This window comes from Bacillus rossius, chromosome 1 (assembly GCF_032445375.1).
Source record: "Bacillus rossius redtenbacheri isolate Brsri chromosome 1, Brsri_v3, whole genome shotgun sequence".
Classification (NCBI taxonomy): Eukaryota; Metazoa; Arthropoda; class Insecta; order Phasmatodea; family Bacillidae; genus Bacillus; species Bacillus rossius.
In genome coordinates, this window is record NC_086330.1 from 150463504 (window position 1) to 150480511 (window position 17008).

General features: G+C 34.7%; 1 protein-coding gene across 1 annotated transcript in view; it reads right to left on the reverse strand.

The window, feature by feature from the left end:
* LOC134546288 (elongation factor G, mitochondrial) overlaps nucleotides 1–17008 on the reverse strand; it is an 86245-nt gene that overhangs the window by 58212 nt on the left and 11025 nt on the right. The window contains exons 4-7 of the mRNA XM_063389006.1: nucleotides 14983–15187; nucleotides 10841–10957; nucleotides 9343–9461; nucleotides 7092–7281 (exon numbers count right to left, since the gene is read on the reverse strand). Coding sequence (XP_063245076.1) covers nucleotides 7092–7281; nucleotides 9343–9461; nucleotides 10841–10957; nucleotides 14983–15187 — 631 coding nt within the window. The remainder of the gene's footprint in view (nucleotides 1–7091; nucleotides 7282–9342; nucleotides 9462–10840; nucleotides 10958–14982; nucleotides 15188–17008) is intronic.

Consider the following 17008-nt stretch of genomic DNA (forward strand, 5'->3'; position numbering starts at 1 on the left):
CTACTCAATCGAACCAGGGCCATAGCCAAAATCAACAATCAAAACAAGGCAAAAATTAGGTAAGTTACTTTTAACCATTATTTACTATTTAACTTAGTCTCTTAGAAAAATAAATAAACTCCAGAATCGACAATCATAAAATCAAACTGCTCAAAAAAAAATTACTTTACTTTATTCGCTTAACATCTGCCTGTTATTAGTAAACCATGAAAGCTGAAATAAAAATTGCATTAAACATCCTAGACAAAAATTAAAAAAAAAATTAATGAACCTGATAAGAAAAATAAAAATACTTTCACCTTAACATCTGCTATGCTGTAGGCAGCAAGCAGCTGGTTGGTCTCGTCTGGTGAAAACAGCAACACCTCGAAACAACAGCTACTGGTGGTGCCATCAGATTCACTCTGATGTGCAGCCAGCAACCCCATGCTCAGTCTTCTTAGTCATGCAGTCAGTCCCAGGTCACCACTGAACTGATTACTGTAACACTACTTTCACAAAACCCATAAGAATCAATCACAAACAAAACAACTCATTAAAAAAAATTTCTCTGTATCACAAATCTAAATACAAATTTTCGTGTAAAAAAAAATAAATACTTTGAACTGTTATCTCTTGTGTCAATAAATGTATAAGGGGCACTGTAAAAAAAAAAACTTATTTAAATTTTAATTATGTTGAGAGAACAAATTAAAACATTACATTCCAAGTGTGATAAACAAAATAAATTCAAAAATACTCAATCATAACTGTCCCCACTCACTCTATTATTTAACTTTATTACTTAAAATACTTTACTCAGAAAACCAATTTTAAAAAAAATTAACTCACTTCCATTATCCTTAACACAATAAACTTTCTCATAAATTAATTCAATAAAATTTACTTTAATACGTAGGCAGGTACACTCACTCTCCAACAATGATTCACATTTCCCTACTTCCTAACTTTAAGAACAATTCCTTAACTTAACCCAGGGAATTTACCTCCAGGGCAACCAAAAATTTCGCTGTAGTGCCTATCTCCTATAGGCCCACTACACAGGGGACTCTAACCCCACCAATAAAATTAATTGAAGTGGTACCCTTATCCCGTACGGGATAGCCACTTCCGGTACTACCATGGGGAACTCCTGCCCCAACTACTAACAACACAGGGTTCTCCCGACCCTTAACCAGTAGCCAGCCCATCTTCTATGGGTCTGTGCTACCGTCCCTACTCTCCCAGGGACACCTCAAATTGTCCCAGCTCATCTCCTATGGCTGGACAATCACAACAACTCTCTCATCTCAAAGACTGTTCCCCTGGAGTTCATTCCCTTAACCTACACAAATAAACAAACCTCACACTATTCTCAGAGCTAATCCCTTCTAATGTGTACCTCCTATAATTCGAAAAGAAAAGTTCAAAAAAAATTAATTATTATCAAAACAAAAATAATTATAATGACAAATAAATAAATACTTTAAAATTATTAAGTTAACTCATAAAAAAAAAACTTAGACGGTGTGGTGTAGTCAATGAGGCACATAAAATTAATCATAAAAAAAAATAACTGTGAAAAACTTATCTGTCTGACGTCCAGCCGGCCGGTAAACACCGGGCCGGAACGATTCTTGCCGCGCCGTGCCGAGCCGTGTCGCGCCAGGCCGGAAACCGCTCAAGGTCAGCGCACAGCTGACCGTCGCGCCGCTCGTCACCGCTCCACGACACATGACTTTCCACGTCCGCAACAAGCACTGTCTATAACATTACTTAACACAAGTTTTAACATCGTTCCTAAAACAAAACTCCACACAAACTCTTAGGTTCTTAACCGAAATTTAATTATGATAATTTTCAAAATTAATTAATTAATCATTAAACCGGCATTAGAATTTACGTAATTAAAACTTAATAAAACCTAATAGGTGACCTGAACGACCCGATGACTGACTGACTGACTCACTGACTTAACTTAACTAAACCAAAAACTTTTTATCCATTAAATTTAAACAGAACAACAGTAACATTACTAATAAAAATACGTGAAGCACAACGCAACACGTCCGCCGCGTGCTCCCACCCGACCCTGCTTGCACTGCTCTATAATAAAACATTATTAAATTCGGAAGAACAAGAGAAGAGAGAAAAAAAAATAAAGCACAAACAACCCTACAAGAGACTACCCGAAGCCTCACACCACTTGTGACGGGGCTCCGTCAGACGTCCCGCGTACACCTATACACATAACAATAAATAACCTATAACATTTGGGGGGTGGTAGCTGTTGGTAAGCATGGTACTCGAGATCAAGTCTTCTCCCTATACAGGAAGTGTAGGGTATAATTTATGTACTGAAAAGAAACATGATTAGTTCATTCAAGCACAGATTTTATTCACTAGGATAATAAAAAAAATAATAATAATCAACCAAATATTTGATTAACAAATTAATAATAAAGCATTTTACAATGGGATGGGATTAACGAATAAATAAATACATTAAATACACATTAAAGTGACGTCAGCCGGCAAACAATTATCTCTACAACATGGCGGTTCTCTCGTCGTCACAGCTACGCGGAAGGATAGTATACTTCCCAGTTACCACTACCTGCATGCTTATAACCAGACGTCGATTTTTCCCAAAACCAAATAATAAATAATAGAGGTGGAATACTACATTATTACTTAAAAGATTAAGACGAAGATCGTCCAAGAAATGATTGTGGCGAACGAGCCATGGCCAACCACTTACCCTTCTGACTTGAGGCGAAGCAAAGTTGTTTCAAACCGACGTGGACTCGGCTTCCAGAGAGGTCCCCAGGCAAAAAGCCTCGGCCCCTCCCTGGAAGGAGGTTTTAACTACAAAACTAGGCCATGCCGGAAAAACAAAAAAAAAACACACGAACACCGGGAAAACTTATCCACAAGGCAACTCGCGGTCCCCTCCCTTCCCACAAGGAAAAAAATGAAAAACAAGTGAAGTCAGCTATTCCTTCCGCGCAGGCGCGCACGAGTTTCCCCATCTCCCTCTTGCGCTGCTCGATTGTTATTTTTCCGTCTAAGTTTCCAAACTCGGACGCAAGATGGCATCACTAATCAGGACAGAGTCCTCGAAACGCGTACTCAAAAGCCTCGCGCGACAAACAAGAGACTAGCATAGCGTAGCAGGTTTTTCTGGAACGGCGTGTTGCAACCTCTCAGCGGGCCCTGGCCAGCAACCCGCGAGAATTAGCTAACCACGCAGCCTCGCAAAAGCCCGCGGTGCCTGTAAACTAATGTCGCAGCAACCTATATTCCCATACCCGCGTGTCGAAATCAACCGGCCGAGCCTGGAAACGTGCACGTACACCAACACGTAAACCTGACGAGAAACAAAATTACAATAAAATTTAAGAAAAAAAAGTAATGAAATTTTCAGACCGTGACAATATATATGTACATAGCTATTAACTGACCTGAGAAATCTGCATTGTAAATTGCATAGTTTACCACATCTTCTTATAGTAATTTACACAATATTGCACCCATTATCAGTTCATATCAAATTTATTTACAACACTTCTGAACAAGCTTCTTATTATAGTACTTAACACAACATTGCACCAATCATCAGTTCATTTCATAAATTTACTTACAACACTTAAACTAGTTATTTTTTTCTCAAGGAAAATGCTTTAGGGATGCTGCAGTTGCTTTCTTAGCTCTTTGAAGAAATTTATCAGAAAATTTCTGATCAAAGCAAAAACCCACTTGTCTGGATTTAATTACAGATATGCTTTCTAGACAGTTATTTGACAACTGAGATCTGAACTGGGACCTGTTTTTCTTCAGCAAACTAAACACCCTTACACACTCTGCATTACTTTGGGGGATTGTAAGTATGGAAAACATTACTGTAGATAGTCTGTGAAATTTTGGTTTTCCAGTAATGCTTTTCTTGTTTGCGACACAGACAAGTTTTGCAACAATACTGGCACTCTGTGTTAAACAAGAAGATCTTCCAGCTGAAGGGAAAAGAACTGATTGTGAAGTTCATCCATGGCCATGCTCCTTGTTTCATTGTCTTGCATTGGTAACATTACAGAAACAAATTCAGGAAATACTCAATATCAGAAAAGCTGACATTTTCAATGCCATCAATGATTGCAGCACTTTCTTCAAAACTTCATTCTTCAAAGGGAACTTATTCACAATATTGTCACAAGATTTGATAAATTACTTTTTCACAGAATCATAAAAAAAAATTTTGCCTGATGCTTTTAGTTCACTTACAGTTTGTTAAGTCTGGAAACCAATCACCATATCAGAGTCTTGCCTATGATTTTTAACAGCATTATATCTAACTTCAAGAACATCCACATTCTTGATAGCAGCAGGCTTCACAAACTTAGAAAATAGCTCTTTCAAATAGTCGCAGAGCATATGTCGCAAAATGTGAATTTGTGGTTCTGATGCCTGAAACATTATGTTTACCTTCTCAAATATTGGTATTACATGCAACAAAAACAAGCAAAAAGTTCTATTTAGTGGCAACTAGAGAAAGAGAAATAGCTTTTTTTCACGAATTAAATTTGGCATTTGACTTTTCAATGTACCTAATGCTAGAATCGTTTACTGACATGAATGCACGAGACATTTTCTTGTCTGAGACCTTAGAATTATTATATGCTTTTCTTTTACTCAAATGTTTTCTTTCAAAATTAACATTCTTTTGTTCCAGATGGCTTGATTGTCATGCCTGAAGGAGGGGAAGAACATGGTGGTTTATGAACATCTGGCTTACCGACTAATGTGAGGTTCTCTTTGGGCAACAGCGTAGAACTCTGTTTCGGAATCATGCCTACAGTCTCTCCAGATATGTTTTCTTCTTTCGGAATACTGTAAGATGTTAGTGACGAACACTGTGATTTCTGATGACTGACTTCTTTCTTGAAGAAACTCAACAAAGGCTCCCACTGATCTACAAACCTAGTCAGACTTCTGCCCAATGACAACCACCTGGTGCAAACCTGTTTCAATATATTATTGGCATCTTTATTATGTAGATTTTGAAATTCTGCGAGACTTTTTTTTTGTTTGCTACTTTTTGTAAGGTACCGTGTTTTATTGCATAATCGTCGCACATTTTACACTAAAATCAAGTTTGGAAAGTAGGGGTGCGATGATTAAGTGAAAAAAAAAAATTTTTAAGTAAAGTTTTTTATAAAAACAAAACCCATTCATGGTAAGAACGTTTATTTAAAAGTGAAAAATAAAAGAACACGCCAAACAATTAACAATTTAAATTACTAAGTCATACAACAAAAACCTTTCTTCAACTTTAAATAGAAAAATAAAATCTGTGACCCAAATGCGAGCCTGAACTAACGTGTAACTATCATCGTAGTACACACTTGCAACAAAAGAGTGCGGGCCATCAAATTTAATTAACTCAGCACTTGACAGAGAGCGCGTGTTGCATGCAATTGTCGTGATATTGATATTCGACTACGTGTGCGCTCTATACGGGAAGCAACATAATCAAACATGAATGACGCTAACTAGCGCTGGCTACATTTTTGTAAGCGGTACACCGCGGCGACGCAGACGTACAGATAAAGGTTATAATGTTTAAAAACGTCTTTAAAAGAAAATTTACACATCAGACAACTTTGTATTTCCATTAATTAAATAAGAGTACTGTCCGAATAAAAATTAAATTTCTACTTTAAAATATATCGTTTTATATGGAAAAAAATACCTACACAATACGCTCGGAATCTAATAGCGGGACTAAAAACATCAAGCGAACTATACGCGAGAGATTTTTTATCCAAATTTTGACACCCTAAAATATGGGTGCGATAATAATGCGATAAAAGAGGGTAATAATAAATATCTATTAAAATTTCATTAACTTTTACTGGCAAGCTACTTGACTCTTTTTCCGCAGCCAAATTAATTGAAATGGCACAAACATCCCATTACAACAAGTCCCTCCTGAGCATTTTTTAAAACAGCTGCCACATCATTTTTATGTCCAAGCATAACTGTAGCATTGTCTGCAGAAAAGGATACCATGTTTTTATAGGCACTTTAAGACACTCCAGTTAAGCCAACATCAAATTGCCTATATTGCGAACAGTTGCATCACATATTAAATTAGGCAATGATAGAATGCACGAGACCATTTTTTGCACATTTTCGTCATAAAATGTGACTACCACTGGATAGAGTTTTTAATCAGAGTCGTTACTACGATCGGTCGACAAACAAAAAGTTCCATTTTGCAAATGCGTTACCATATCCTCTGTAGCACTTGAAGACATTTCTTTCATGATAGCAGATGCTTTTGTTCTGCCACAGTTGTATTTCTTCGCAACGTCAGATGGAGGAAAAAGATTTTCCTAAATAGAGGCCCTGCATGATCTGCCATATTCAACGGCAGGTTATGTTCCACGATGAAATGCGTGAACAAACACTCATTTCTGATGACGGCACTATCTACGTTTTCATTTTTCACACAGTAATTCTGAATTTTGTTTTCTTCTACACTTTTCTTATTACTGCTGTGTTACGATGACAAACCGTAAAAAAAGTATAAGTATTATTACCTTTATCAGATTTGATAATATAAGGAAACTCTTGTTTATAAACGTCTCTGAAAGCCTGAAAATACTACTTGATTTTCCCACTCATATTGTAAAGTTTGAGGCTAACTACATAACACAATGTATTATATAAGTTCAAGATTGTAATCCAAACCACAACGCCATCTTGGACACTAATTCACTGATACCAAAGACAACTAGATGCCCAATAGTCAGAGCCAAAAAATTTAAACAAAAAAATCAAACTGCAGATGATTGGCGTGTAGCAGCCAATGAAGAAACATGACCCACATGATGTGTTTTTTTTTTATTATTTGACCTAGACATTGCTGATACTGTACCAATATCTTCTGAATTAATTTTAATAATGTACAAATGTCGAAAAACCAGTAAAATAACAGACATGGTCGTACAATCGTACAACAGCATAATTTCCCTTACATTTTATGGGTAAATCATACAAGTTAGCAAGCATGTGACACACTACAGGACCGCACCAGGGCGGGCACTCACCTGCCCCGCTCTCGCAGCGCTATGTTCTCAACGTCTCCTGGGCAGGGCAGGTAGTCAAGGACCGCGTCCAGCAATGGCTGCACGCCCTTGTTCTTGAGTGCCGTGCCGACAAGCACCGGGGTGAAGACACGGTGCAGGCACGCACGCCGAATTGCCTTCCTCACCTCGCTCTCAGTGGGTGTCTTCTCCTCTGCAGCACAAAAACTGTCGTGCCATGTCAACAACTATCACGTCAACACCCGATACACTCAAGTTTTACCACACGTCCAACATGTCAAGAAGCTTATTTTAATTCCTTGGTCTTTTCCTGTCAATTTTTTACCTATACGTAGCCCCCTAGCATTTACTGGGTTACAAATTTTCTCAACAGATTAATACTAAAAATTATTTTCAAGCTGTAAAATTTCACACAAGAGATCATAAATAAAAAACACTGGTAAGACTTTTTACTGCTAGTAAAAATTGTTTGGTAATTAACTGTTAAATAAATTGAGACAAAATGTAACATGCAAGAATAAATTGACAAAAAAATTTCTTGGTTAATGAGAATGAAATAAACAACTGACTGTGTGACAGACCCTGAACAAATTATGTAATACAGTCAAAACTCTATCTATCGAACTCGCATGTATCGATTGTCCATGTTTATCGTATACTTTCTACGGTCCCGGCAAAATTGCCATACAACTAAGGTTAAAAAAGTCTGCTTGTACCGATGTATGAATTATTGTTTTGTCCGCATTGATCGTACAAAATATGTGGTCCCGTCACTATAAATTATAATAGATGATCGTTTAACCATAAAGATTTTGCAAAAATAACCATTTCTTAGAAAGAAACCGTCATAAAAACAGTAACGATAGTATACAGAAGTAGTAAAAATCACCTTAAATCTGCAGCCATTTTATAATAGCAACGAGTGAACTGTCAACAAACAGTAGATCGCTAACATTGGTGCCATATTTCCGTGAAATCGACTCGTCACGAAATGTTGCCACACTATCGACTTGTATTTATGTACGAAACTTTTTCATGTCGGCTAAAATGGTAACGTAAAAAACAAAACTTTTATACTGTACGTATATAAAATCACTTCAAGATTAAACATGTCCCTTATTATGACTGAGCATTGAGACGTCTCGTTTATAAGGTACAAAGAAACCAATATGGCGTCCACTGTGGCGTTGAAAATTTATTGATTCCTGTGCAGCATCGTGAACACATTTCTGTAGGCCGGTATTTCGTTGTTCGGGCATGCTATCCAAATTTATGGCACATGTTACTTCCTGATTCTGATCGGTGTTTCCTTTACATGTGCGTGAATGTTGACTTAATAAAAAGTGCAAAAGTGAGGTTAACGTTTTAGAGCGATTAAAATGTCTCGGCATAGTAAACATGTGAGAACACTTGATGAACGTATTAGGATTATTGAAGAAATTGAAATTGAATTGTAGGTTTACTGTGCATAGCATAGGCTATGTTTTTTTTAAAGTGTAAATTGAATTAAGTAAAATGCTTACTTTTTTTTTTTTTTTTAATTCATTAAATTTTAATGACAAGTAACTGATATATTTCTGACACTAATTTTGAGGTTGAAATATTTTTTCAAAATCTAAGAGTGAAGTCCACATCTATTGAATGTCCGCATCTACTGAATTTTTTTGTTGGTCCCCTGAAAAACGATAGAAGTTTCACTGTATGGATTTATGCTTTCCTTATTTAAAATGCTACATTTCTGAGACATTTAAAATGCAAAACATTAGGTTTTGTATTTTTATAAATTTTTTATTTGTAAGTTTTTTGCACTTTCAAATATTTTACACAAAAATGGATTTCTTGTGACTATCACTCTTGAATTCTTACGTTTATTGTGATTTTTATGCATAAATACAAAAACAAAGTTTCAGACAAAGCATTCATCTGTTCACGTCTAACTTTAAATTGCTAATAGAATAATTTTCATGCAAGGTATACTGCAGAAATACCAGCAAAATAAAAAATGATGCAAGATAAATAAATGACTGGGAAAATCATCATATTGGCACATGAAAAGTACCGCAAAATGGTGAATGAAAACTGCTAACTGAACTGTTTTAAACAGTGTAAACTATATTTCATTCAATCAAAACTGTAACAAAAAAATACCTACAGCAATGTATGAAGCACTGACATCATCAAACAGATACAATGTGTACCAAGCTTTCAAAATATAACCAGTAAAATGAATTTCTTTCTAGACCAGAACACTTACCAAGAAACATCTCTCCAAGAACATCATCCACATTTGAAACATGCTCAATGAGTTCCTGCCTTCTGTCTTCACACTCAGATCTCATGACTTTAGGAACTTCATCTTCTCTCACTGTCTCTCTGGAAAAAAAATACAGAATGATTATATATATAAGCATCAGAACAATAACTTTGAAATGGCAGCATGGAATTCAAGTACAAATTGTTAAGATTTTAGTAAAAAACACATTATCAAAAACTTAAAATGACCCCTACTGAGAAATAAATTCATAGTAAGGTGTTGGTTGGCACCCACAAGTTTTGGAGACCACTATAATCCTGGTAATGCCATCATATTAAGTCTCTGTGCAGCATAAAACCATAATAAAGTTTTACCATACAATCTGCAACACTGTCGAATGACTGGATAAGAAAAACAGCACAGATGGCTGATTTAAACCAAAAGGTTTAAAACAGTTTAAATCAAGTGTTTTTATTAATGTATTTTTTAAATATAATATCTTAATAAATTTAAATGAAAGGTCTACCCAGCTAAATACAACTCTAAAATTAAAATAATTAGTAAATTTTAGTCAAAAGTGTAAAAAAAAGTAAATAAATAAATTTATTATTTTTAAAAAAAATTATATTTTGTGGGAGATTCCGTAACTATAAATCCCCTTTCAGTGGTAAACACCCATTAAATAGAGAATCCTCCTCCCGTGGGGAAATATCCTTTCTGTGGTGAAATCCCAGTCAGGTGTGCAGATTTTCTGGACTTCAGTTTTTTGATGTTATAAGTTAAACTTTTCTTGTTCAACATGAGTAGCAGAAAATGGGATGTTGAAGGCTTTCATTTGCATACTCTGAGAACCAAAATAACTAAAGTAAAAAAAAAATTGTTTAAAACAACCGGGTTAAACAAAAAAAAACCTTGTTCAAACAAAAAAACAAGGTTTTTTGGTTTTTAAAATTAGTACCTTTTTTTTAAAAAAAAAAATTTCACCTGGTTTTTTTCCAACCCTGAAAAACAGTCTATCAAAATGTAATTATTTCATCTTTAGACCCATAGCCTTGGAGGGTTCTGTGGTTCAAGACATTGTTTAAAATCTTATTAAACTAATATAAATGATATAATAAAGACAGAATAGCTGATTAGATATTTGTTGAACAGTTTGTTTCAAAAACCTTTGTAAAATTATTTTGTTTCTTATTTATAAATGCAAAAGTCAAAAAGTCAAGGTGGGAGTAGCACTATCATTGTAAAAAACCTACCAAAATAAAATTCTGTATGTTAAACTGCACCTGATAATACAAAAAAACTTAAATGCTACCCTAACTGTGGCTAAACCTGATATTTTATTATATTGATATTGAATAAACCAATAAGCAGTACACAAAAATAAATGCTAAGTTTTAAAAAGTAAAAAAAATAAAAATAATTAAAATGGTTCACTTAACACATGCAAACAAATATAAATTGTTATTTGAACATTAAAGCCATACACCACAATTCTTACCCAAAATCACCCTCAAAATACAATGCCTTCCTATCTATTAGGTCAACCAAACCAGAAACTTTATTTTCAAGTCCAATTGGCAATTGGAGAAATGCTGCATTGTGTCCAAGTTTTGACCTAAAACAAAAAAAAATATATATTTATTTATGAAAAACTTAACGTATTAAGTATACATACTAAACAAAACAGGTATTACACCAAAAACCAAACTATTAATTTTAAATTTAACATATTTATTGATAGAGATGTTAAATTCTTACACTTCTTACAATTATAAGACCCTAGTGTAGTGAAATGTACCCACATCGACTCATATTTGTAAATGATATTCTGTAACATAGAACATGCTGAATCTTCATGAATAATGAGCTGTTCTGGATTTAGACTAGCACAAGAGCAAGAATTAGGTAATAACATTGAGTTATGAATCTTTGACTGACCTTAATGGAACTGTACGAAATAGACCAAAGTTATGTAATTTGCTTAAACATTTGTATATACATATACCAATCGTGCTTTTAATGAATAGATCAATAGTTATAATCAATATTCTTACCAACACTATTACAAGAACATTCAACTATACTTTGATCAATAAAACTCAAAAGATACACAATACACTATTAAATATCTAAATGACTAGTAAATTCTCAATTGGTTCAGAAAGCACATGCACATTACAATAATATCTACGAAAGTTTATGGGTGATGTGCTATTGTCTTAATCAAAAGTTTGATTAAGACTTGGTGTTCAGGAAATGTCAGCCAACAGTATATATGGTACTCAAATACATATTATGTATATCAATAGTTATTGAGTGTATCTGTCTATCTTCCACTCGGTCTTGCACGATAACTACACTCAGAACCTCTAAGTTTAGTAGAATATAAATAGAGCCCATGAAAAATGGTAAATAAAACTGCCTGATATCGGTAAATAAACTATATGATTTCGGTGGTATATTTCTGTAAAAAAAAAAAAATTTTTTTTTTTTTTGTTAAATGAGTGCATTTGTTCTACTAATTATTTAATTTCATGATACACACACAAAGCTGTACATGATACTTGATACAGCAATCACTAGATTCCTGTGTAAGCCTTACAGAAGTGGAAATGTTATCTAGTAGATTATATACACATTACTTAAATTTTACATCACAAATAGTGTCTAGAATTTTACAGTCTGTGTTTATGTATTTAAACATTTTGAGTATTAAATAGGCCTATGCTATGTTCCTGCACAAAACTTTATAGAATTAATTTTTTCCTGTCAGGAGAATTGGCCACTTTGGCCAAATAGTTTGGTAAACATGTAAGAAAGGGTTCCTTAAAAAATTAGTTAATTACAATGATTATAGTACATGTACAATTTCAGGCTCAAAAGTTTTTTTTTTAATTTACTATAATTTTGTTTTACTAAACATTTTCCTGCCTCTTTCCCATCAAATTGTGGTTATTAGGACGTTAGAACTGTAACACATTTCCTTGACTTACCTTTCATGTATTCATTTAACCATTCCCTCATAGCTGGGTGATCTAGCTTCTCTAGGGGAATATTTGCAGAAACAAATGCACACACTGTATCGCTTGCAAATTTGACTTTAATTTCCTTTGCTCGTTTATGGAGAACAATAATATCCTTGAGTGTCACTTGCCTTTTGACTCCATAACCTGATAGTGATATTTGACTTTTTTTCTTCTCTAAATGAGATGCTCGCTGTTTGCAGTGTTTTTCACAAGTATCTTTCCTTTTCCAATCTACTACTGTATTGCAAAATTTACACATCATTATCCGCTTTTCTTTATTAAAAACAATGAATCCTTCATGCTCCTATTCTTTAGCTCGTTCAAACACTGATACGACCTTAGGCATTGAGAAGTATCAAGTAAACCAAGTAAACTTCAAACAAAACAAACCGCAACTACCTATTTTCGTTCACATTTAACTATTTACGTGGAACGTAGGATATTTTCAAACCTCATTTGGTCATTTCACATGACCGTATTGCGACGTTAAAATCCCATAACCTCTCTGTTATTATTTACAAGCAATACAACGGAACAGAGATAAGTATCTCTGCAACGGAAACGAATATGGCCAAACGGCTAACTTCATCCAAATCCCGCTAGGAACGCTGATAAATGGTTGCTGCTTTCAGGCCAAGTGTTTGGTATTTATTTTGCTTCAACTTATCTATGGCGCATCTCATAATAAAGATGGCTTACAATGTTTTTGTTTATTAAACAAATACCAAATATTCTACAATATTTGCAAATACATTTTGCGGCAAAATTATTATTGTGAAACTTAATATTCAAATAGCGTTAAAATTCTGACATTTCACGGATATTCCATGAAACAACAAGAATATCATGAATAGTAGTGAATTTCGCGGCATCGCCAGTTATTTCGTGAAAACGAAATGCTGTAAAATCAAAATAGGCGTTTGGAAACACATTTGTAAGTGCTTAGAATGTAGTTCCAAAATCGTTAGTAAAATTTCGCGATTTCGTCATTAACGAAATTCGAGTACCTCTAAATATAAAGAATTTAAATATATGATTCTCAATTTGGACTAATTATCACAGACAGTCTCATCAAATAGCATGTAAAACTATATTTAAATGTGTGGGTCAAATAGTTTGAAAATTATGTTAATTCACCTTATCCATTGTAAAATATTATAGTACATAATTTTTGCAAACATGTACTTACAATCCATCCAATATCATATACACTTCTGTCCATCAGAACTAAATTTAGAGGTATCCTCTTTTATCGCATAATCGTCGCACGTGCATAATCGTCGCAACTATATTTTAGGTCGTCAAAATTTGAATAAAAAAACTTCTCGCGTAAACATTGCATGATGTTTTTGGTCCCGCTATTAGATGCCGAGCGCTTGTGTAGGTATCTTTTCCGTATAAAACAATGTATTTTAAAGTAGAAATCTAATATTTATTCAGAAATTCCCTCTTATTTATTTAATTAACTGAAAAACGAAGTTGTCTGATGTGTACATTTTCTTTTAAAGACATTTTTAAACGTTATAACCTTTATCTGTACGTCTGCGTTGCCGTGGTGTACCGCTTATAAAAAAGTAGCCAGCACTAGTTAGCATCATTCATGTTTGGTTATGTTGCTTCCCATATAGAGTGTGCATATGTAGTCGAATATCGATATCTCGCCGATTGCATGCAACGCGCGCTCTCTGTCGAGTGCAGAGTTAACTACTTTTGATGACCCGCACTCTTTTGTGGTAAGTGTGTACTACGAGAATAGTTATGCGTCCTGACTCACGTTCGCATCAGTTTTGGTTTTTATATTTAAAGTTGAACAAAAGTTTTTGTTGTATGACTTATTAATTTAAATAGTTCAGTGTGCTCTTGTATACTCCACTTTTAAATAAACGTACTTTCAATGAATAGGTTTTGTTTTTATAAATAACTTCACCTAACAAAGAAAAAAAAATTTTCGCATAAACATCACAACCCTACTTTTCAAACTTGATTTCAGTACAAAATATGCGACGATTATGCGATAAAACACGGTACTTGAAATCTATAGTAATTCAAATTTTCCAATAGATGTAATTTAAATTCAGTTATATCAATATTTAACATTAATTGTGTAGGCAGTATTCTGAAATTTTCTTTTTAAAACAAACTTGATTTTCAGAACATTTGTAATTGACTATATCCACCTTAGTTACTCATAACTGCGTTACATCCAAATCAAACATAATTATTCATGTTCAAAGACACAACTTTGCAAAGAGGTATCTACCACAGAGTAATATAATTTAGTAACAAAAGTTTAATTTAAGTTTTATAAATCATTATAAGTGTTCCTAAACAGCAGAAATAATTAAAATGTTTATACTGTATGCCTGTGGGCATACACTAGGTAAAAATAGGTAGGTGTGAATGAATTAACAAATTAGAGCTTAACGTAACAATGTCAGACCATTAGAGACAATGAAAGATGAGATGAGAATGAAGCATTGAAAGCATCAATGATTGGGCGAAATGGCAGTACCCCAAGAAAATCCACTCACTCACTCACTGCAATTTGTGCCAGGTCTGACGTGACTTCAAGCTGGGAGGCAACTGTGCCAGAACACGTGGAGAAGTGTCTCACCTGATCTGGGCCAGCACCCTGCCGGGGTTGGCACCCTGGCGGTCCAGCTTGTTGATGAACGCCATGCACGGCACCTTGTAGCGCTTCATCTGGCGGTTGACGGTGAGCGTCTGACTCTGCACGCCCCCCACGGCACACAGCACCAGCACCGCCCCGTCCAGGACCCTCAGGGCACGCTCCACTTCCACCGTGAAGTCCACGTGGCCTGCCACATTGTCGCTCTCATGCTTTATTCTTGCACTCTGGAGCTTCACGTTTCGTGGACAACTAACACACCCAGGATACTGGGGAAGTAATCGTTCATGAGCTATACAGGATGCCTACTCTCTTCCTTTTGCCAATTTAACTCACTTTCCCCTGTCCCCTCCCCTTGATATCATCAGTCTATCTGGCATCATAACACATAATTATATCACAATACACAGTTTGCACCATCAATTTTTTTTACGTAAGCAATACTACTAGTCTGAAAAATACAACAAATAAAAATACTTTTCTTTAGTCAAACTTTATATTTTATTGTGTTTCAAATTAATACAGTGTTCATTTTATCCTTTACGTTTAATTGTTGTAAGCATTGGGGATTATTAACGGCTCGCGAATTACATAGTAATATACGTAAAATTGCAGACAGCAACCAAAGTTTTGTAGATTTCCCAGTGTTTTCCAGGTTTTCAATACACTTTTCAAATTCCCTGGGTTTTCTGTTTCCGGATTTTCCCATCCCAACATTTGCCTGGAGAGACTTCAGAGAACCATGGAGAACTGAAATCAGGTTGGCAGGCCTGGATTCGAACCTGTGTCCTCCGGAATAGAAGTTTCAGCATGTAAACACTGTACCAGCTACTCCATGACATAAATACTTCTTCCATCAACACAATCACACGGAACCAGATGTGTCTTGCGAAAAGGCACAGTGGATTCATAACCCCATTAGAGGGATTTAAAATTTGACTTAAATAAACCTTTTCCAAATTATTTATTTCATAACTTTAACTGTAATGACACACAGGCCTACTTTAAAAGAATACTGGCACAAGAGAAGGCAGCTTACAAAGCAAATACACAACCAGCAAACATCAAAGTGATGTTTTTCATACTGTAATAAAAACAATAACTAGATTAATGTAAGGGTCGGAACAGTGCAAAAACCACTAGGAAGCCAAAGGAATTGCGGCGTCTCCAACATCAATGGGAAAGCAGTGTCAGGGTCCCATCAATGGACTATCGCCGGGTGTGACAACTACATTCATTGAAAGCCTAATGGGCTATCAAAAATTAAGGATTTTTTTAAGGATCCCTTTACTAAATCATATTCACCACTATCAAGGGGTCGAAAACCATCTGTAATATCACACAATTACTCCAGAAAATACTTGTTCAATTCTTAATTCTTAATGAACAATAAATTACTTTTTTGTTACTTCAATTCTTACAAATAAGCTTCTATTGTCCATAATTACCTCTGGAACACATATCTAACACAAGCATAGTGTCAATCTGAAATATATAGCCTTAAATTTAATTTTATTTCAAATTACATTTTATTCACAAGTTTATAGTAAGACACTAAAACATACTGTATTTAATTAAAAGGTAAGACACAAAATATGAAAAATTAATTTTAAAAAAATAATAATTTAAAAATAAAATCTAATCGCGTGGCTCGAAATTCGCCAATTTTTCGGTACTGTACAAAGAGTAGTTTTCTGCCAAATCTGAAACAAAAGCGTTTATCCATTACTTGCATGCTATCAGTCTTTAAGGATTCTTAAAGAAATTTAAAGATTTCAAAGGGCGCTAAGTAAAAAAAAAATTAAGGACTTTTTAAGGATATTAAGGTGTACAAACCCTGCTATTACCAAGCATTAATATACACAGGAATACTAAACGTGAAAATGTGAACTGTAACGTGCTAGAAAACACTGTACTGAAATCAAAACTAACCGTAACGATAAACTGAACTAAATAAAAACACAGGCAGTACAGCAATTAGATCTAGTGGCCAAGAAGCAACAGCCGGAAT